Genomic DNA, 22,728 nt, shown 5'->3' with positions numbered 1-22,728 from the left:
ATAGCCGACGTCCTCAATGATTCTTAGATAAGTATGAGACCCCTATGCTCAGATTTGTTGTTATGAATTGTAGATTTCATGTTTATGATATGTTTGACAAAATGCATATCATGGTTGGTAGGGGTCAAGTCAAGTCAAGTCCTTGTTCAATTTTTTGCATTAGTAGCCTTGTTCCAATGTTATTTATCAATTCTGGAAGTTTCATGAAGTTATGGGGAGAGGCTTGAGTCCTAGCCCTGAAAACGTGGCTCAGAATTTGGGGTCGCTAGCACAAAATTGCTTAAAAAAGGCCATAGTTTCATGGATACCTTGATGTGGGAGCGACTGAAGGGCCTCAATTGCATGGAAGGCTTGTTATGGGAGCGACTGGGGGTCTAGTTCAAAAAAACATCATGTTGTCTCAGAGGTTGGGCGCTTGGGAGGGTTGGTTGTCTCCTAAAGGTTCTGTAGCTCCCGAGGAAGGTCGGATTGGTGTTGTCTTGTCGGTTCCACTTCCTTAACTGTACATGGGGAGTTGAATCATATCATAGTAATTGTTATGAAACTAGCTCACAAAAAGATAGAAAAGATAGATCATTGACATAGAAATCAGCTTCTTCGAGGGGGAAACCTCCTTTACATTACATAAATGAACAAATCTTGGATGATACAAATGAAGAAACCTCATTTCTATATATATGAGTCTAAGGGGTCACAATATAACCAAAGCCGACCTAACATAATAATAGAAGGACACAAAAATAATAATAGTGGGCTTCTATGGGGCACAATAATAACAATATGGGGACAATAGGGGCACACCAATAACAATAAGGGATACAATGACAATAGTAATGGGGGAATCACTGGTATTATAGGGATCTAACATGCCTCTCTCCTTCAAAAAAGTGTTGTCCTCAACGCTTGAGTAGTTTTGGATGCTTCTGTATAAAATTCTCATCCTCCCATGTGGAATCTTCAACGAGTAAGTTCCTCCACTTGACTCTGAAATTGATTGATTTCGTAGTTGTCGAGTTCTTGTTTCGTTGACTACTTCAGGTTCCAATATGATTTTTCCTTCCTCATCAAGTTCTGGCAATATTGTTTGAACTGGGAGCTTGTCACCTATAACCTTCTTTAAGCATGACACATGGAAAACTGGGTGCACTTGGGAAGCTGCAAGAAGCTCCAATTTGTATGCCATAGTACCTATCTTTTGCAACACCTTGTACGAACCATAATACTTTGGTGATAATTTATTATCCTTCTTAGCTTGCTTAAGGGACATTTGTTTATATGGTTGTAGTCGTAGGAATAACCAATCACCGACATCAAAACTCTTTCGCTATGATGTTGATATTCTTACTGTATCATTCTATTCTACGGCAAGGTGAGGTTATCCTTTAAGAGTTGGAGAACTTGTTGTTGATGCTTGATGTGATCTTCCACTACTTGCATCTTAGAATTTTCTCTTAAATATGATGTGATGGATGGTGGATGATATCCATAAAGTGCCATAAATGGGGTCATTTTTGTTGCAGTATGGAAGGAAGTGTTATACCACCATTCAGCCAGAGGCAACCACTTGACCCATTGTGTTTTTTTATCAGATACAAAGCGACGAAGATATCCTTCCAAACATTTGTTTACTATCTCCGTTTGGCCATCAGATTGAGGATGATAAGATGAGCTATGAGCTAACTAATTACCAAGGCAAGAAAATAATTCTGTCCAAAAAATTTCTAGTGGAAATGGGATCTTTGTTGCTTACAATAATCTTTGGGTTTCCATGTAGCTTTTGAATTGTTTCCATAAATGCAGAAGAAACTGTACTCACTTTAAATGGATGAGATAATGCACAAAAGTGTGCATACTTGGTAAGTCTGTCAACTGTCACCATGATAACACTCTTTCCTTTGGACTTGGGTAAACCTGTGATAAAATCCATTGTAACCTCCTCCCAACATTAGCTTGGAATGGATAGAGGTCGTAATAAACCTCGGGTATTAATTGTTACAACTTTATTTTTTTGGAAAACCAAACATTCTGCACAAACTTTTGAATATCTGATTTAAGGCCATCCCAAAAAAATTCCTTCTTAACCCCGTGGTAAGTTTTTAGAAATCCTGAATGCCCTACTAAGGGAGAGGTGTGCAATTCCCTAATAATCTTTTATTTGAGTTGGGAATTCTTACATAGGTATAACTGATCTTTGTACCATAACAAATCATTTTTCCAACTAAATGTATCAAATGTACTGGGATCTTGTTGAAACTTTTGAATGAATTCCCACACTTCTTCGTCATTCTTACATTCATCCCTTGCTTCGTTTATCCAATCTGGTTGGATAATAGAAATGGCTCAAAGAAATTCTCCCTGGAATGTCTTCAGTCTTCATTCTGATTTGATGGTATCCTGAATGAAGATCCAACTTGGTTAAGTAAATTGATCCATGCAATTCATCCAATAATTCATCAATGACATGAATGGGAAATTTATCTTTAATAGTGAGCTTGTTGAGCTCCCTATAATTTGGACACATGCACCATGATCCATCCTTCTTGTGAACCAATACCATTGGATCAGAGAAAGAACTTTGACTATGTTGAATTATACCAGCCTCTAGCATTTTTGCAACCATACATTCAATTTCACTCTTTTGGGCATAGGGATATCTGTAAGGCCTGATGTTTGGAGGAACACTTCCTGGAATCAAATGAATAGCATGGTCATGATCACAAATAGGTGGGAGGCCTTTGGGAGTCTCAAATACCTTGGAATGATTGTCCAAGAATTTTTGGAGATATGGAGAAATAGATGATTTCGATGTGGGAACCTCTAGTGAACATAATTGTGCAATTATGCCTCATTGTTCTTTCTTTAGAAGCCTTGTCATTCCGTTAGAGTTGATTATCCTTCCCAGTTTCCCTGCGATGCCCCTTAATTCCACTTCCTTTCCTTCTAAAGAAAATTTCATGAAAAGTTCTTGAAAATTAAAAGCTATTGTACCCAATGATTGTAGCCATTGGACTCCTAATACAACATCAACACCACCCATTGGAATGGAAAGCATTGGGCTATTCAATACATATTTTCCCATGGATAGCTTGATATTATGGCACTTTCCTGAGCAAGTTATGGTTCCTCCACTTGCAACCATCACTTGACACTCTCGTGACGGATATAGGAAGCAATTCAATTCCTTGGCTATCTTACAATGAATAAAATTATGGGTATTGCCTGAGTCAATCAACACTATTACCTTTTTCTTCTTGATATGCCCTTCTATCTTGATAGTTTGAGGAGTGGTAATTCCAGCCAATGTATTACAAGATATGGTCAGATTCATTTCTTCTTTCGCTAGGTTTTGTTCCTGGTGTATATCCTCTTCTTTTGACATTTCTTGTTTCTTTTCCTCCTCCTCTTCACAATCTATGTAAAATAATTTATTCTCAGCACACTTATGACCTTTATGTATTTGCTATCACAACTGTAACAAATCCCTTTTTCTCTTTGTTCTTCCAATTGTTGTGGTGTCAACCTTTTAGGTTGTGGATGGCTAGGGGAAACAACACTTCCATCTTTATGATTGTGAGTGGTAGGCTTCCTTGTTGCCATAATTTTGCTTTCCATTTTTCTTGCCAACCTGAATGCCTTCTCTAATGAATCAGGTTCCCAAAGGTGAACCTCATGTTGGATGTTATCCTTTAAAGTCCCTATGAACACATCAATCCTAGGCTCCTCTGGAATATCTTTTACCCTTATATTCAATTTTTGGAAGTCCTCAATGTGCTCCATCATTGAACCCTTTTTGTTTGAGATTTATCAATTGGCTAAAAAAATGTTGCTTTTTGTATCCTCATAATGTGCTATCATTTCATCTGTAAAAATAGCCCAAGTGACAATTTGTTTACAAGAGAAAAGCCATCAATACCATACAAACTGATTTGGTTCCAAATATAAAGTTGCAATGCGTACCTTTTGTGCATTTTGGACATTATGGAGATCGAAAAATTGCTCCATCTGTAGTATCCATGTTGTGGGATCGTTGCCATCAAACTTCCTCATATCAATCTTTAGAACATGGTGGTTCTTCGATCCAATGTTAGAGTCTATGAAATCATGATTAACATTTAATTTGTTCTCATCATGAGTTTCCTTTACTACCCTTTCGCCATTAGTAAGCATTTCATGTAGAAATTTTGTCAAATTTATCTTCAAATTTTCCATCTTAGCTTCCACGCCTTTTTTAAAATCATCCACCTTAGCTTCCATGCCATCCATCTTAGCTTCCACGCCTTTTTTAAAATCATCCACCTTAGCTTCCATGCCATCCATCTTAGTTTCCACGCCTTTCTTTAAATCATCCACCTTAGCTCCTACACCATCCATCTTAGTGTCCATGCCATCTATCTTAGCTTCCACGTCATTCATCTTAGCTTCTACGCCTTTCTTTAAACCATCCATCTTAGCTTCTATGCCTTTTTTTAAACCACCCATCTTAGCTTCCATGCCATACATCTTAGCTTCTACGTCTTTCTTTAAACCATCCATCTTAGCTTCCATGCCATACATCTTAGCTTCTACATTTTTCTTTAAACCATCCATCTTAACTTCTATTACTTTTTGTGTGAGTGAAATTTGTTGCACTTGGTCTAGTAATTTTGATATTTCATGTTGCATTTCTTCCTCTTCTTCATGAGTCATGCTACAGCTTTCAAGTTGCTTACTAGGTGTTTCTATTTTCTTTCTTCGGGGCATAAATTACTGATAATAATCCTTCACTATGCCCTTTGAATTCCTTCAAACTAATTTTTCAAACCAAACTTATGCAAAAATTTAAAAAAAACTACACACCTTTTTTTCACTTTGTAGGAGCTCGATATTGAAACGACTATAACTCTGTAATTTCATATCTCCAAGGTCTGAAGTTGCGACCTGCAGTATCCCTCTGTGTCCTCTTTCCAATGCCACCAGTCTGATCGAAATTGAATTCTCCAAGAAATAGTTATGCCCCACCTCCCAAGATGACCTGCTTATATACTTCTTTCTTCTTCTTTTTTCAGTAGAGTGAGCTTGTACGAAGTACCACATGTTACTGTTTCGACCTTCAGACCTAAAAACAATACACATAAAAGTACAGTTTGTCCTCTTTTTGTAGCTTCTTACGAAATTTCAATCTGATGCTTAGAGAGAAATTTATGACGATTTTCCCAAGGTCACCTGTTTAGAATGTAATTCGGGAGTTTGCAAAACCCCTAACTACCTCAGATTATATCTCTGAAAATATAGTGAGACAAGATATGAAATTCGGACCAGAGCTTCACCAAGAGTTCAAATCAAATGGGTTATAATTTTAGAGTTTGAACCTTTGTAGAAAAAAACCTATAGCGAAACTTCCATGATGACCTGTTTGAGATGAAATTCTAGAGCCTGCAAAAACCCTAACTTCCTCAGATCATATCTCTGAAAATATAGCGAGATAAGATCTGAAATTCGGACCCGAGGTTCAGATTGATTTCTTCTCAAATGGTTTTTTTCAGCTTATGAAACTTCGTAGCAAAAAAGTTATAGCGAAAGTACCACGATGACCTGTTTGGATCGGCGAAACCCTAGAATCCAAAGCTCTGATACCAAATGTTATGAAACCAGCTCACAAAAAGATAGAAAAGATAGATCAACGACTTAAAAATCAACCTCTTTGAGGGGGAAACCTCATTTACATTACACAAATGAACAAATCTTGGATGATACAAATGATAAAACTTCCTTTCTATATATAGGAGTCTAAGAGGTCACAATATAACCAAAGCCGACCTAACAATAATAATATAAGGACACAAAAAATAACAATAGTGGGCTTATATGGGGCACAATAATAACAATATGGGGACAACAGGGGCACAACAATAACAATAAGGGATAAAATGACAATAGTAATGGGGGAATCACTAGTATTATAGGGATCTAATAGTAACTCTTCGTCACATGTTTACCCTGGTTGGCCGGTTAGCTTGGGTAAATGGGGGAAGATGGTGTTATAAAGAAGCACTCTCTTCTCAATTTGAATTGGATTTCTCTTTGATAGCTTGCATGGCAAGCTCAGTTCGAGGTAGTGAGTGGTATATTTATTCAGGGGCTTCATTCCACATGTCAGGGAATAAAAAAGTCTTCAACAGTTTGGAGGAAAAAGACATGCAATTCCATATTGAGCTTGGAGATGATGGCAAATATATGACCAAAGGAGTTGGAACAATAAGCTTTAAGAGGGAGCCTGGTTCCCTTCTCCATCTCAAGAATGAGATGTATGTTCCTAGATTGAAGAAAAATCTTGTCTCAGTAGCAGTCCTTGAAGACAAAGGGTATGATGTAGTATTCAACAAAAGGAAGCTCTACCTCAAGTATCCTGCTTCAATACAAGTCAAGTAGTTTAGTGTTAGGATAGAGAGCCTTTACAAATTTGAGGTTGATGCATGTGTACCCTTGAGCAGCAAGGGAGGGAGTTCTCAAAGTAGATATGTGGTGGTTGAGCAAGACTAGGATAAAGCTCTCAAGATGGAGCCTCAACCGATATCTCAGTTCAATCTAAGTTAGTTGGCAATTGGGCTGACCAACAAGATGATGATGAGAATCATGGCCCAAGGTGAGTGGAGGCAACCACTCTCTCAGAGACTTCTAGTATAGGAAAATTTCGAGCCAAGTGGGCAGAGGATTTGGTTAAGGGATATCGGAAGAGAATTGAGTTATAGCATGATGGGAAAGAATGGGTCTTCAAAACAGGTTCCGCAAAAGAAAGAAGAAAAGTATTCTAGTTCATAGGGAGCATTAGCAACAACAAAGAACTTGGTAGAGTCAAAGACTGATCCAGGTGGACAAGGTTCTTCAAAGAATCCCTTCCTCGCTAAGAGGGAGTGTTAAAATTGTAACAAGGGCTTCTTTTGACTTTTGCCTTAGCCAAAGAAGCAAATTCAAATTCAATCTCATAGAAATTCGAGTTAGCTATAAGTTAACATGTGTGATGTGGCCTATCATTTATTGTCAATTGCTTCGAGTTAGATGGCTTTCAGTGAGTTGTGGACTAGTTGATGGCTAAAATTAGCTAACTAGTGGAGTTATCTCTAGTGTCAATCTGTTAATTGATCTCTAGTTCTAGAATATAGACATATTTGAGTTTAGTTGAGTAGTTGACTTTTAGTTAACTGAACTTACTCTCAGTTAACTAGTTGCAACTGCTAAAATGAGCTCTAGTAGGCCATGAAATTCGAATTTCCTATTGAGACTGGATGAAGGCACAATTGTAATTCATTATTGTACAACATGTTTTTGTCTACAGGCTTGAGAAGCAAGCAAAGCAATTTCTCTTGAGAACTGCGCAAGGAAATATGAGAAATTCCATCTTTTAGGGGCAAATTTGCGCTAGGAAACAAGAGCTTCCTAGAAGGCCTTATTTGCTTAAGTGTTGGGAAGTCTTCTGTAGAGTTAATCAATATTGCAGGGAGCTTTAGGGTTGAAGCAGATTCTATGTAATAGATCAGATTGCTCAGTTGATTTAATATACAAGCAAGAGGGTTTTTTTCCTAGATAAATTTATGTGTATTTGATCTATGTGTGATTGTGTTTCTATTCATTGTTTTCTTTTTGTAGAATTTTAGTAGATAAATCTTGTGGCTTTTGCAGATTATTTTACTCTCATTAGCAGTTGCAAGGTTTTAAAGATTTTCTACTGAAGTTTCTAGTTGAAGATTGATAATAATACTTGTTTACACAATAGTTATTGTTTCCTTGCTGATATAATTATTTAGACTTGTGATCAAAGAGAGGAATGCTAAACAACAAGTGCCTAAACAATCACAAAGTCTTAGATCACATTCTCATTCTTACTTAGTGATGGAATGATGTTATTATTCATTAATAAGTTGTTAATAATATATATATATATATATATATATATATATATATATATATATATAGCTTGAGTGGGCCTAATGGTTTAGGGCATGTGTTTCCTCTTAAGAGGTCACAGGTTCAAAACCAGAGGGGGGTAGAGTATGTATGCCTTCGTAGACTTAGCAGTCAAATCGCTGCGCGGAGGTGGGTCCCTTTTCCCACAAACAAGGGGGTCTCATACACCAATTTGGTGTCTGGCTTGGCTGTGACTTTAAAAATGGATATATATATATATATAGATATATATAATCTAATTTATAGACAAAATGACCTTTTTTCACAAGATGATACAATTTCAAGCAAGATTGTGATGTTGTTTATAATACATTTTTGAAGGCATAAATGGATTCAATAAAAAGTTATCTCTATAAGGCCTCTTTCTCTTTTTCTACCTATGATTTTTCCACCTATGATAAGAAGATCTCGAACTGCTCAATGAATCTCCAGAGGTAGATGATTCACTGTTCAAGAATGCTGATGGTGTAGATGTATCATCACCGGAGGTCCTTCTTTTGGTACTGTGGGACCCCTTGCGAGTATGACTCCTGGAGCTATCCCTGGTCCTACTAGCATGATTGTTTGAATTCTGTCCATAACGCATTTGTCTTTGTATGTCTATCAAACTTTGCAGCATGGAAACCTTCAACTGGTTCTGTTCTATATGGAAACCCTAAACACCGGGCACACAAGCGCTGGAATAGGACTGAAAAGACCATTGAGACTGTTTCATGAATCAAAGCAGAAAAGAAAGCCGCGAATATAAAAGCAGGGATAAAGGCAGAAGCAGCAAGAGCATATATAGGGGTTTAACCATTACTACTAAACTCAAATTTGAAAAAACCTCTATCCAACTTTAATTAAGATTAAAAAAAAAAAACCTTTTAATTTATTAATTCAACCCCATATATATATATAAAATCATTATTTTAATCATAAATTTAAATATATTGAATAATTAATTTAAAATTATACTTTTTCTAATATAAAATATGATATAAGAATAGGGTGAAAAAGCTTTTAAATCTCTATATTGTATTTTATTTTAAAAAAGTTGTGAACATTGTCTAAAGTCTCAACTTTTTAAAAGACACCTTTTTAAAAATAAAATACAATATAGAGATTTAATTTTCTTTTCACCCGCATTATTAAACTAATAATTTGATAAGTCAAAACGCATGCAAATTCACTCCCATGCCAAACCAAAATGTCAGTTCATGCAATTTACAACACTATAGACTACATGCCAGTGGCCAGCAAACTCTCACGCCTATTTTGGTAAGTCTGGCCGAAACGTAATCCGTCTTAAACACCCGCATTTCCGTCAAAATCATCCTACTCTACGAAGAAGTGACCTGCTATTTTTATTTTAAAACTCAAGTGACCTGCTATTTTAAGCACCCAACCCTAGGAAGTCACTTGCTACTTGCTATTTAAGTAAATTGAAACAATCTCATGCTGCAAATTGGAAGAGCTGCATATTGGGCTTCGGATTCCCGATTTCTGCGCAGCAGTCAGCCGAGTATTCTGCGCAAAACACTAGCACTGTCAAAGTCAAGTGTTTCCCAGAGGTCAAATATGACGATCCCGACCCCTCCTATTGCGGAGAAAATGGATCATATCATGGAGATGTTTGGAGATGTTCGAAATGATCAATATTACTGGCTCAGAGACGACTCCAGATCGAACCCCAAAGTTCTTTCCCATCTACAGCAAGAAAACTTCTATACCAACGCAGTTATGGCTGGTAATAACAGCATTCGTGTTTACTGTTGGTAATAACAGCATTTTGTTTTTCCATTCGAAGGCTTTGTTTGTTTCATTTTGATTAGTTCCCACATGATCATCCTTATAGGAATGGAGTTCTCGGACCCATTTGAGCTTATTTGATGCGTATTTTAAGGTCTGTGTCCAACCCATTTGAAGTGGTCACGGGCGTTGAGAGCTGTCATGTTGTCGAGAGCAAAAATACAGAATATGTGTTTATCTGAAACATTTCGTGTCCTGCACTATGATGCAGACCATACACTCAGAAATATTATAAATTTTGATTAATCATTTTTGGGTACCCATTCATTTCACAACAAATGTATTTATACAAATAATAAGGAATTGCTTGAATCATGAAAGTTTGGTTCGTATTCTCCATTCCTAGAAAATATCAAATCCAATCCCTTAAATATTTATAACTATCCTGAAAACAACACAACTCCTCTAAATATATGAATCCAATCCCTTAAATATTTATAAATATCCCTAAAACTACTCAACTCCTTCTACTATATGCTTACTTAGTACATTGGTTACATTACATGATATAAGAAGAAACAATCTCATACCTTTGTAGATCAATCTAGAAAGCTCTAGATTCTATTACAACCCAGGAAAATAAGAATTTAAATGATGCTCCTGCACCAAACTCCCAGGAACAAAAACTTTTCATGGTCTCCTGTTCATAAAGTCTTCATTACTGCCGCCTTCACTTGAATGTCTAAAATAAATTCAGGTGCATCTACCAAATAGAATGTTTTCTTCAAATATTTTTCTCTGGGATCCCAAGGTTTATTTGCTGGATGTAGGCCTGCTTTACTTCTCATTTGTACTTTAGTTTTTTCATCTGCAAACTTTCTTGAAATTGATCAAAACATGATAATATTTTCTGTATAACTAAAGTCTTTTCATGATTTATTTTTTCAGTTTTCATCTTCAACATGTTATTGTTTTCTTTGTTTACACCTGAAAATGAAGCAAACAAATTAAAGAAAACAATTTGTTCATTAGGCTTTTGAAGTCCACCCTAAGCCATCACAATGGTTGCCATGTAGATAACTGCCAGGACAACTTGAAAGAAAGTTGTCTCCTTATTTTTTTTTGTCTTTCTTTCAGATATGTACGGTCCACTACCTCATTTTGTGTCTCATATGTATGAAATTGTACCTGTATTGCTTTTTTTGCTTTCCTTTCTCAGATCCCCAATTACTCTCTCTTCCAGAACCTGCTTATAACAGTCTCCACTCATACTGTTTTCAACATCAGTTAGAGTTTTTTCACACAAAACCCCTTGTTGTCTCTCAAGACAACCTCTTGCTTTTCATTCTCTTGTTGTTCACTTGTTACAATTTCTTCACTATTGCCTTTCATCACAACCTCTTTTTGAAAATTCTCTTTTGCAGTAGATATTACTGGATGATCTATATATGTTCTCATCAACACTTTACCGGACAATTCAGTGGTCATCATATTCTCATGTTCATTTAACAAAATCTGATTTTCAAAAGGCAAATTAGTTACCTCAATGTCTACAAGAATTGTCTTTGGCTTTCCAAGAAATGTATATCACACCTCATCTTCTTTTCTCTGCTTCAAAAACTCCTTATCACTCATCTTCAGAACTTAATTACTGCTGCACTTTCATCCTTCAATTGTAGCAATGAATGTTTCTCACCATCTTTTTCAAAGGTGTATGTATTTTTCTTCCCATCATGAATTGCTTTCTTATCAAATAGCCATGGTCTACCTAATAAAACATGATAAACATCCATAGATATTGCATCACAAAGTACTTCATCTTGATAGCTGCCTATCTTAACTCTATTGTACATTGTTCATTCACGAAAATCCGATGTTTTTTATGTAACCATGACACTTTATAAGGTGTAGGATGAACAAATTGTTTCAAACCCAAATTTTCAACCATTTCAAGAGATACTAAATTATCTGTACTACCACCTTCAAAAATAATTCTGCAACATTTACCTTTTGACTTCCAGGTGGTTCTAACTTTTAAACAAAGCCTTTCTCTGTAATTGCTCTTTGATATCTTTATTTGGATTTAGAAGTTTCTTTTTAATCAACAATGAAGATCCTACACTTTCTCCATCTTTAGCTAGGACAATTTGATTAGCATGATGTTCATATAGAAAATTTGGACATTCATAAGATCTATGACCATATTCATTGCATGTAAAACACTTACCACAAAAATGTTTACCTTCTGAATGTGATGTTCTTTTGTATTGATGACCTTCCCTTGGACATTTATTTTGACTTTGAGGACTTCCTTCTCTTCCCTCATAAAGATAAATTGAATTGTTGTCATCATGATGCCTTTTACCTCTGAAATAGCTGCACCTATCTCTTGGATGCTGAATTTGTTTCCTTGACAACTTTTCCTCTGCTTTAAGTGCAAGTTGGTATGCTTCCTGCACAGTTCTTGGAGATAAAAAATAAATCTCATCTTGAATGATGAATATTAGACCATTTATATACCTTGATACCTTTTCCACATCTTCTTCTATGTGTCCTGCCCTTATAGTTCACTTGTAGAATTCTTTTGTATAATATTTCACGTTCATTTCCTTATGTCACAAATTTTGAAGTCTCTTGAACATTTGTGTGTTGTAATCTCTTGGCATGAATTTAGATTTCAACTTAGCTACCATTTTTTCCATGATATAATTAGTTGCTTTCTGTTCTTTCTTCTTTCATTTTGAATGCTATCCCACTATAACGAGACACGTCCTTTCAATCTTGTAATAGTAAACATCACCATTTTTGTTGAGAATTCAATAGGGCAGTGATTATGATTAATTTATCTTTACTTGATTACTGCTTGTGATTCCTTTTTACTTATTAGCTTTGTTCCTTATTATTATATGTGTAAAGCATGAAACAACTACCAAAAACAAGAAGAACAATGACACAGTATATAGGCTGCAAGCCAGGGCCAAAACCTCTCCTCTTGAGAGGAAAACCCTTAAATCCCTTCTCTTCCTTATAGATTCTTCAATTGATGAATTCCATGACCTTAAGACTGAGACCAATACCCTCCAAGACCAAGACCAACCTCTTTAGATGATGTGCCAACTTTGATCTAGCCAAACATAGTCAAATCTCTTCCAGTAGCACCTTTTTGACCTCCTGCTACAAGACTTTCGGCCTCCTACTGCAGATCTAAAATTTCGGCCTCCCAACAACTACTGTTGCCACACGTGGGAACTTTGATCTTCTTCTAGAGCCCTCCTCTGACCTCCACTTGCATTTCCCTGAATTTTGGAGCTTGAGAGTGACCCTTGGTGATCTTCGCTTGACCTCTTTGCCTCCTTTTCTCCAAGATCGAACTTGTAGATGGATGCCCTAGGTCTGCTGCAGAAACCCTAGTCCTTTTTAGCACGTGTGAGAGAAAGATAGTCCAAACATAAGTCTCCTTTGTCTTCCTTCTCCTTCGCTGCCTCTTCCTTCCTCTTCCTTCGCTAGAATGAGTGATGAGTGAGTGTGCTTCAGGGAGGACGAGTCCTCTTCTATTTATAGGCTCTTCAAGGGTGGACATGGCTCTTCCTTTAGGCCGACTTGCCAGTTGCTAGGCCGACTTGGTCTTGGAGGGTATTCCGACACTTTTAAAGACAATTTTTTTTTCTCTTTACAAGTTACATTGTGCCTAGTGGGGTCTTCAACTTATGAAAATGACTGTTTTGGCTTCTTAACCTAGGACAAACCCTAGAAGCACTCAATGGGTGCTTGACCTATAAAATAAAAGACCTCGAGCATGAAACCCATACTCCAATAATAATAATAATAATAATAATTTTCTTTCATTTGATAATTTACAAGAATCAAAAATACATTTCATACTTATGAAGACCGAACCTAGTTACACATTTTCAGCACTCCCTCTTAACTAGGGAGCTATTCATAAGAGGTACATGGACATTATCAATTTGAAGATATCTTATAAGAAGAGTCAGATTGGTAACCCATATGTCTAGCATCATATCAACCAACGTTGTCACATAGCAAGGTCTTGACTAGCAACTCTATCTCTCCACAAGATCAGAGCACAATGTTGGCTAGACCATTGATTTATAGACACCATCATTATTGTCTCTCAAGGTACTCCACTTGAGTGTTCATCGAGTATGACCTTCTTTGGACTATTCTTGTCTTGGATAGCTAGTTCTCAAAGAATATCGGTCCACGACTACTCTTATCTTGGAAAGTGCCATAATATCAAGCTATCCATGGGAGAGTATGTCTTGAATAGTCTAATGCTTTCCATTCCAATGGGTGGTGCCGATGTTGTACTAGGAGTCCAATGGTTACAGTCTTTGGGGACGATAGCTTTCAATTTTGAAGAACTTTTCTTGAATTTTTTTTGGGAAGAAAAGGAAGTTGAATTAAGGGGTATCGCAGGGAAACCAAGAAAGATAATCAACTCTAATGGCATGACAAGGCTTCTAAAGAAAGAACAACGGGGCATAATATGTTCACTATAGTTCAAACAACGAAATCATCTATTTCTCTAGATCTCCAAAAAGTCTTGGACAATCATTCTAAGGTTCAAGTAGTGGAAGATCACATCGAGCACCAACAACAAGTTCTCCAACTCTTAAAGGATAACTTGACTTTGGTGCAAAATCGAATGAAACAACAGGCAAGTCAACATTGCAACAAAATAAATTTTGATGTAGGCGACTGGGTATTTTTACGGTTGCAACCATACAAACAAATGTCCCTCAAGCAAGCTAAGAAGGATAATAAATTATCACTAAAATACTATGGTCCTTACAAGGTGTTGCAAAAGATTGATACTATGGCATACAAATTGGAGCTTCCTGCATTTTCCCGAGTGCACCCAGTTCTCCATGTTTCATGCTTAAAGAAGGTTATAGATGACAAGCTCCCAGTTCAAACAATATTATAAGAATTTGACAAGGAAGGAAAAATCATATTGGAACCTGAAGAAGTCACAGAATCAAGAACCTGACAGTTACGAATTCGATCAATTTCAGAGTATCTCATCATGTGGAAGAACTTACTCGTTGAATACTCCACATGGGAGGATGATAATTTTATACAGAAGCATCTAGAACTACTTAAGCATTGAGGACAACACTTTTTGAAGGAGAGGGTCATGTTAGGTCCCTATATTGCTAGTGTAGCCCCTTAGTGCAACCCCCTTATTATATTTTTGTGCCCATGTAGTCCGATATTGTTATTATTGTGCCCCATAGAAGCCCGCTATTGTTATTTTTGTGCCTTTACATTATTATTGTTATGTCGACTCTGATTATATTGTGACCCCTTAGACTCCTATATATAGAAAGGAGGTCTTATCATTTGTATCATTGAAGCATTGTTCATTTGTGTAATGTAAAGGGGGTTTCCCCCTCGAAGAGGTTGATTTTGAAGTCTTTGACCTATCTTTTCTTCTATTTTGTGAGCTAGTTGCATAACATCCTTAAAGAGTATCGGATGCTAGATGGTTACCCAATCCTCCATTCTGTCTTCCCAACTGAAGACAAGAATGATGTGCCTATCTCTCCCTCTCAACTAGGGAGGATATATCAACCAAGCCAAGCTTGTCTCTCAAGTATACAAGCTTCTTGTTAGGAAGAGATTTTGTAAATATGTTAGGCACCTGCTCATCAGTGGAGATATACTGTAGTTGTAACACACCATTTTGTATTAGTTCCCGAATATAGTGATACTTGTTGTTTATATGCTTTGTCTTTCCATGGAATACTGGGTCTTCAAACAATCGTATACAACTGGTGTTGTCACAATGTATCACTGTAGGGTCCATTGGTCCTTCAAATAAGTCAGATAGCAACTTTCTTAACCAAACCGCTTCTTTTCTTACTTCATAAGCCGCAACATACTCAGCCTCAACACTACTCAAAGCAACTGTGTCTTGCTTTCTGCTCATCCATGAGATCATGGAGGACCCCAAATTGAAACATCCTCCTGTAGTGCTTCTTCCATCCTGCTCGCTGCCTCCTTAGTCAGAATCTGTATATCCAATCAAGTGGACATCATTCCTCCTATCATATTTCAAGCAGTAGCAGATACTCCCTTGCAGATATCTCAATATTTGTTTTGCTGCTATCCAATGATCATGCTTTGGCTCCACTTGGAATTGACTAAGAATGTTTACTGCAAAACATATGTCTGGTCGAGTATTCACTAAGTACATTAGTGAGCCAATCAATTGTCTATATTTGGAAGGATCTACAGGGCTTGATTTGGAACTCCTTAGTCTCTTCAAGTTTGTGATCATCAGAGTGGTCATAGGTTTGCAATCCATCATGTCAAACCTCTTCAACATCTTGATCACGTACTTTCCTTGACCTAGATAAATTTCATCAAGTCCTTGTAAGACTTCTAGTCCCAAATAATAATGCATCAACCCTAGATCCTTCATGTCAAATTTTGCTGCTAGTTGCTTCTTACATTCTTCAATTCGACCTTCTACACCTGTTAAGAGAAGATCATCTACATACATAAGAATGATTACAGGTTCTCCATCTATAACCTTGATATAAAGGTTTGGATCAACAAAACTTTTTGTGAAGCCTATTCTTTGTAGGTATGCATCCATTCTAGCATACCATGCCCTTGGAGCTTGCTTGAGGCCATATAATGCTTTCTTCAATATGCAAAAATATGCCTTCCTGTCTTTAATTCAAATCCCAAGGGTTGCTCTATATAAACTTCCTCATCAATTGTGCCATTCAGAAACGATGCTGCTAGAGAGACCAATGAATGAATCGTTGTATACCTTGTTGTTAGAGAAAATATCTTTTCATGGTCGATGCCTTCTTGTTGAGAGAAGCCCCTAGCCACAAATCTTGCCTTATACTTATCTATACTTCTATCTGTCGCATGTTTGATCTTATAGATCCACTTGGAAGTCACCACAGATTTGTCTTTGGACCTAGGTACAATCTCCCAAACTCCATTCTTCATTATAGAATGATACACTTCATTCATGGCATCCTTCCATTCCTGATGATTGACAACCTCTTCAAAAGTGGATGGTTCTACTTCTATTAGCTTTTTCATGTATGCAGCATACCCAGAATATCTCTTGGGTTTCTTGCTTTCTCTAAATGAGCCTTTTGCTGCCCCATGACCCTTTGCATTAAGTAGTGTAAATTTCAATCAATTTGGTCTCTTTCTTGATTCGGGGAGGACCATATGTTGAATGGGTTCACTGGGACCCTCATCTTCATGATGCAATTCTTCTTGCAGCATACCCAGAATATCTCTTCGGTTTCTTGCTTTCTCTAAATGAGCCTTTTGCTGCCCCATGACCTTCTGCATCAAGTAGTGTAGATTTCAACCAATTTGGTCTCTTTCTTGATTCGGGGAGGACCACAGGTTGAATGGGTTCACTGGGACCCTCATCTTCATGATGAAATTCTTCTTCTTCCCTGTTAACTTCTTCTTCAAATACTGGAAGTTCTTCGTCATCAGAGTCCATGGGAAGTTCCTTGGATTTCTTGAATGCGATACTCTCGTCAAATATGACATCTCAACTTACTTCTATATGGTGTCCTTCCTTTATGTAGATTCTATAAGCCTTAGAGGAGTTGCTATAGCCAACAAATATTCCTCTCATGCCTGATGGATCCAACTTCTTCCTTTTGTCCTTTGGTATATGGATATATTTGGGACACCCAAAGATTCAAAGATGATCTACAGTAGGTTTCTCCCCAGTGAATACTTCTTCAGGAGTCCTGTTGTCCAACGACCTGTGGGGACTTCAATTTTGAATATATATTGCCTTCATGGCTTCTCCCCACATAAGTTTTGGTAGATCTTTGTGACATGGCCTTTACACTTTCTTCAATGGATCAATTCTTTCGTTTTGCAACTCCATTTTGTTCGGGATTATATGGGACTATCAACTCCCTCTTAATCCCAAAATCCTTACAGAATGCTATAATCTCCTTGGATGTATACTCTCCTCCATCATCATATCTTAGTATCTTGATTCTTCTTTCTATAAGGTTATCCACTTCAGCTTTGAATTATTGAAATTTTGTAAATACTTTGTCCTTGGTTTTCATTAAGTAAACCCAGGTCTTTCTTGAATGATCACCTATAAATGTGACATAATATAGATGACCTCCAAGAGATTTAGGAGTCATAGGGTCACATTGTTTAATTTCCACGATCTTGGGTCTAGGTTAGAATCTTAAAATCTCCGACGCTACCAAACCAAGAATCTCAACAAGAATTACTTTGCACAACGGAAAATATAAAGTAGTAAATCACATATGCACAAGTATACACATTTTTTAACAAATATTGTACAATAATGTACAACCCAATCTTCGTTATATTAAACCAAATTTGAATAATACAATAGTCTATGGTATACAAGATACAATGACAAACTTCGTTGCAACTTCTATGTCGTATCTTGTCCTACCGATCCTTCACTCCCGTACTGCTCACTAGTTGTCCCTTAGTCCTTCAAAGGACAACACATAGAGACTCCAGGAGGGCTGCCACCTAACACTACTGCAAGTCTCTTCTGCTGCATGTACATGGGCTGATCCAATCTGCTCTCTAGGCTTGCCAATACTCGAGCTCCAATTTGCCTTCTAGTAGCCTCTTTCGCCGATCAAGGAGCTACTCACAAGGCTCCAAACTTCACCCAACCTTCAACTCTCTTCGCCACTTCAAGATTGCTTGTCTAGGGCTACTTTGGGTAGCAAACACACTACCCTCCACCAGATCAATGGCACACAATCCAATCACTGCAAGATTTGCTGCTAGTTGTGGTTTTTTCACACCCAACACAACCCCAACAATTGGCTCCCACAAGCTGCAAGTCAAATCGATCCAAAACTGGTCAACACATTGACCCAACGCAAAACACAAATGCTGCTCGTCTGTTGTCTTTTTGTTGTTCCTAACTATGATTGGTTAGGGCACCCAACATGCTACAACAACCCTTAAACAAGTCACCAAATAACTCCTCTTTTGCTGCGGCCTAGGCAAGGAAGGTTCCTCCACACACGTGTTGTTGTTCTGGGCACTTTACAACCCCTAACATCTCCATGCTGCCTTGTTTTGGAGTGGCTAGGCCTGCGGCCTACCACAGTCCTGCGTTGTCACCTACAACTCACCCAAAACAACGTTACGTTGCCTCTTTTCTGCCCCCAACAGACCTGCAACACAGCTCCTCTACCTCATCCTTCTAGCAAGGATCCTTGGCCTTCCCTCCAGCTGCTTGGATGCCTGAAATACTCTTCAAATGGTCCTCCAGATTCTTCATTGGTCTTGCCTCCTAATTGCGGCCCAAAATAAAGAATGTCTCCTCTCCAACACGCTGTTCTATTATGTTTTTGTTGCACAAATGGATGGCCTAAATGACCTCTACTCACCTCTTATTTATACACATAAAGAGGGCTCCTCAAAATGTCTAACAAGGGCTTGTACAACTATCACATGCCTTCTTAACACCAAGCCGACCTAGACTCCTCATGTGCAAACCCACACTTAAACTTCAAAAATTCATAACTTCATTTCTAGAGCTCCGATTTGAGTGATCTTCGAAGCGTTGGAATCGAAACACCAAGCTCTATCACCTCAAATTTTCTCATGCTCAAATTCTTCATGGTTTTGGCCCAAATCCCGATGGGTGCAAAACCCCATGCTTGGGTTCAAAGCCCACAAGTGACTCTTGTGGCGCTTTTCCCTCCAAACCCTAAACCATAGGGCTTGGAGTACCTCCCAAGCTACTAAAAAATCAACACTCCCTCTTAGCGAGTGAGGTACTTCCAAGACTAGGAAGTAGCTCGTCATCATCATCACTACTCGCAACACTCGCCCAACTCTTGGTGCTCACAATTGCAACAATCCCTGTTCTGTGAACTACGCCTCTCAGAAGTGTCACTGTCATTGCTGGAAGCACCCTGCTTCTTCTTCTTATCCTGTAATGTCTTCCACTCTCTCCATGATTCCTTCTTGGCAGCTATAGGAGCACCCTTGCTTCCCATTGACCACATGCTCTTCTTGGACTGTAAAGTCTCCCTCTGAATCTGCAAGCTCCCTCTAGAACTCGACTCCCTCTGAGTCTCTGGAATAAGGACCTTCTTCTCAGGAAGGTGAACCTTCTTCTTGGGAACCTGTACTTGCTCCTCTGAAGCCTGCAACTACACCTGCTTCTCTGGAACCTGCACCTGCTCCACTTGCTCTCATGATCCATAGGCTTGCCCATTGGCCTATATAGACCATGCTCTTTAACTCAAAGTGCAATCCCATTGGAGCTAGATCCTCTAGGCTTGAGTCTTGCCTTCCCATCCTGGAACAAGACCTCAAACCCCTTATTCTCGATCATTGAGACATAAATCACGCTATATCTGAGTCCTGGTACGAATAGTACATTTTGGACCCGCATTACTCGTCCTGTCTCCATTCTGAATGGCACAACTCTCGATCCTCGGATCTCCTTTAGACTCTTGTTGCCCAACACCATGTGCAACTTCGAGTCCCATCCAACTAGAGTCTCAAAAACCTTCTGTGACCCTGTCATATACTTTGACGTAGCACTATCCACGTACCATCCATCCTCATCGATAGTACCCTGCGAGAATTGAGAGATCATAGCAAAGTCCTCCTCCTCCAATCTCCTGGTGAGATTATCTATCTCAGCAGAAGTGGCAACACAAGCGACCTGCTTCCCTTTCTTCTTCTCATCCTCCCTTCTTCTTCATTGGACATCTCGATGAAAAATGACCTATCTCTCCATAGTTGAAACACTTGACCTTACTCAAGTCCTTTTGCTTACCCTTCATTCATGCTACAAGTGCCATGTCATCATCTAAAGTCTTCTTTGATGGATGAAGATCGTTGTCTTGCAACTCTTCCTGAATGAAGTTATCCCACAGCCTATTCCAGTTTGGCAACTTCTCTCTGGCAACGATTCCTTTGATGAAGGGCTTCCATTCCTCGGTGAACCCCTTCAAGGCAATCCTCACCATATCTCCATCTGAAATAGTCACACCGATGACAACTAGCTCATCTCTAACCTGAGACAATTTCGTCAGATACAAAGTCACTCCTCACCCTTTATCATCTTGGTGGACTTCAACTTATCCCCGGTTCTCGTTCTTATTTTGGAACAAATTTTGAAGAGCCATCGACATCTCATGGGCATGGCTCTTCTCGGATGGATGAGGTATTACGGAATCCTTCACACCATTACGAATGATCAATCTCGCCCTCATATCCAAATATTCGTACACTTCCAACTCCTTTGGGTTAGTTAGCTTCTTTATGGCTTTCTCGGCAAACTCCTAGATCATGTTGACCTGCAAGACCAACTTGATCCTTTCCTTCCATGGACTATAGTTGGACAACCCCTCCAACCTGTCCTTATACCGGATATCAGCTTGTAACTGTGACATTGTCACCGATAATGTGACCAACTCCCTCTTAAGTTGTACTTCGTTGTGCACAACTTTGATTCATTGACTTTTAAAGTAGCTGATACATGCTCTGATACCATGTTGACTTTCCACGATAGTGGGTCTAGGTTAGAATCTTAAAATCTCTGACGCTACCAAACCAAGAATCTCAACAAGAACTACTTTGCACAACGGAAAATATAAAGCAGTAAATCACATATGCACAAGTATACACAATTTTTAACAAATATTGTACAATAATGTACAACCCAATCTTCGTTATATTAAACCAAATCTGAATAATACAACAATCTATGGAGACCCAAGGGTTAGTTCAGTTGGTCGAGTTCTCGTTGCCAAGTACCTCGCTAGTTGGGAGGTCACGGGGTCAAATCTCCTTGATGCCCTTGGGGTTAGGACTCACTTGTTTGGCCGATGGGTAGATCCCTTCAGGTTGATTTGCTTGGATTTTTCATGTGGATGTAGTAGCCACCCAGTGTCTGTGAACCACCCCTAAAAAAAATTACAACAGTCTATGGTATACAAGATACAATGACAAACTTTTCTACAACTTCTTTGTCATATCTTGTTCTGATGGTCCTTCGCTTCCGTACTGCTCACTAGCTACCCCTTAGTCCTTCAAAGGAAAACACATAAAGACTCCAGGAGGGCTGCCACCTAACACTGCTGCAAGTCACTTCTGTTGCATGTACACATGCTGATCCAATCTGCTATCTAGGCTGACCAATACTTGAGCTCCAATCTACCTTCTAGTAGCCTCTTTTGTCCATCAAAGAGCTACTCATAAGGCTCCAAACTTCACCCAACCTTCAACTCTCTTCGTCACTTCAATATTGCTTGTCTAGGGCTACTTTGGGTAGCTAACACGCTGCCCACCACCAAATCAATGGCACCCAATCCAATCACTGCAAGATTTGCTCCTAGTTGGGATTTCTTCACACCCAAGGCAACCCCAACAATTGGCTCCCACAGGCTGCAAGTCAAATCGATCCAAAACTGGTCAACACATTGACCCAACACAAAACACAAATGCTACTCTAAGTCTGTTGTCTTTCTGTTGTTCCTAACTGTGATTGGTTAGGGCACCCAACATGTTGCAACAACCCTTAAACAAGTCACCAAACAACTCCTCTTTTGCTGCGGCCTAGGCAAGGAAGGATTCTCCACACACGTGCTATTTTTTTAGGCACTTTACAGCCCCTAACACCTCCATGTGTCCCGTTTTGGAGTGGCTAGGCCTGCGACCTACCACAGTCCTGCGTTGCCACCTACAACTCACCCAAAACAACATTATGTTTCCTCTTTTTTGCCCCCAACAGACCTGCAACAAAACTCCTCTACCTCGGCCTTTTAGCAAGGATCCTTGACCTTCCCTCCAGCTCCTTGGATGCCTGAAATACCCTTTAAATAGTCCTCTAAACTCTTCGTTGGTCTTGCCTCCTAGCTACGGTCCAAAACAGAGAATGTCTCCTCTCCAATGAGTTGTTCTTGCTGAAATGTGTAACTAGTTTCGGTCTTCATAATTATGATCTTTGTAAACCATGAAAAGAAGAGAATAGAATTATTTTTGCAATTCCTTGCT

General features: G+C 38.5%; 1 protein-coding gene across 2 annotated transcripts in view; it reads left to right on the top strand.

Moving 5' to 3' along the window:
- The first annotated feature begins 9,343 nt into the window (after window positions 1-9,343).
- LOC149208346 (uncharacterized) overlaps window positions 9,344-22,728 on the top strand; it is a 386,202-nt gene continuing 372,817 nt past the window's right edge. Inside the window, exon 1 of one of the 2 annotated variants that reach the window (XR_016252738.1) lies at window positions 9,344-9,670. Coding sequence is in view for 1 of the 2 variants with exons in the window: in XM_089396020.1 (XP_089252146.1) it covers window positions 9,502-9,670 (169 nt within the window). In the remaining variant the exon portion in view is untranslated. The remainder of the gene's footprint in view (window positions 9,671-22,728) is intronic. The other variant, XM_089396020.1, reaches the window with a different exon arrangement.

This window comes from Pinus tabuliformis, chromosome 1_2, assembly GCF_031772625.1.
Source record: "Pinus tabuliformis cultivar Carrire ecotype Pingquan chromosome 1_2, CPIR1, whole genome shotgun sequence".
Classification (NCBI taxonomy): domain Eukaryota; kingdom Viridiplantae; phylum Streptophyta; class Pinopsida; order Pinales; family Pinaceae; genus Pinus; species Pinus tabuliformis.
The sequence above is the reverse complement of the archived record's forward strand: the minus strand, read 5'-3'. Positions and strand labels throughout refer to the sequence as shown.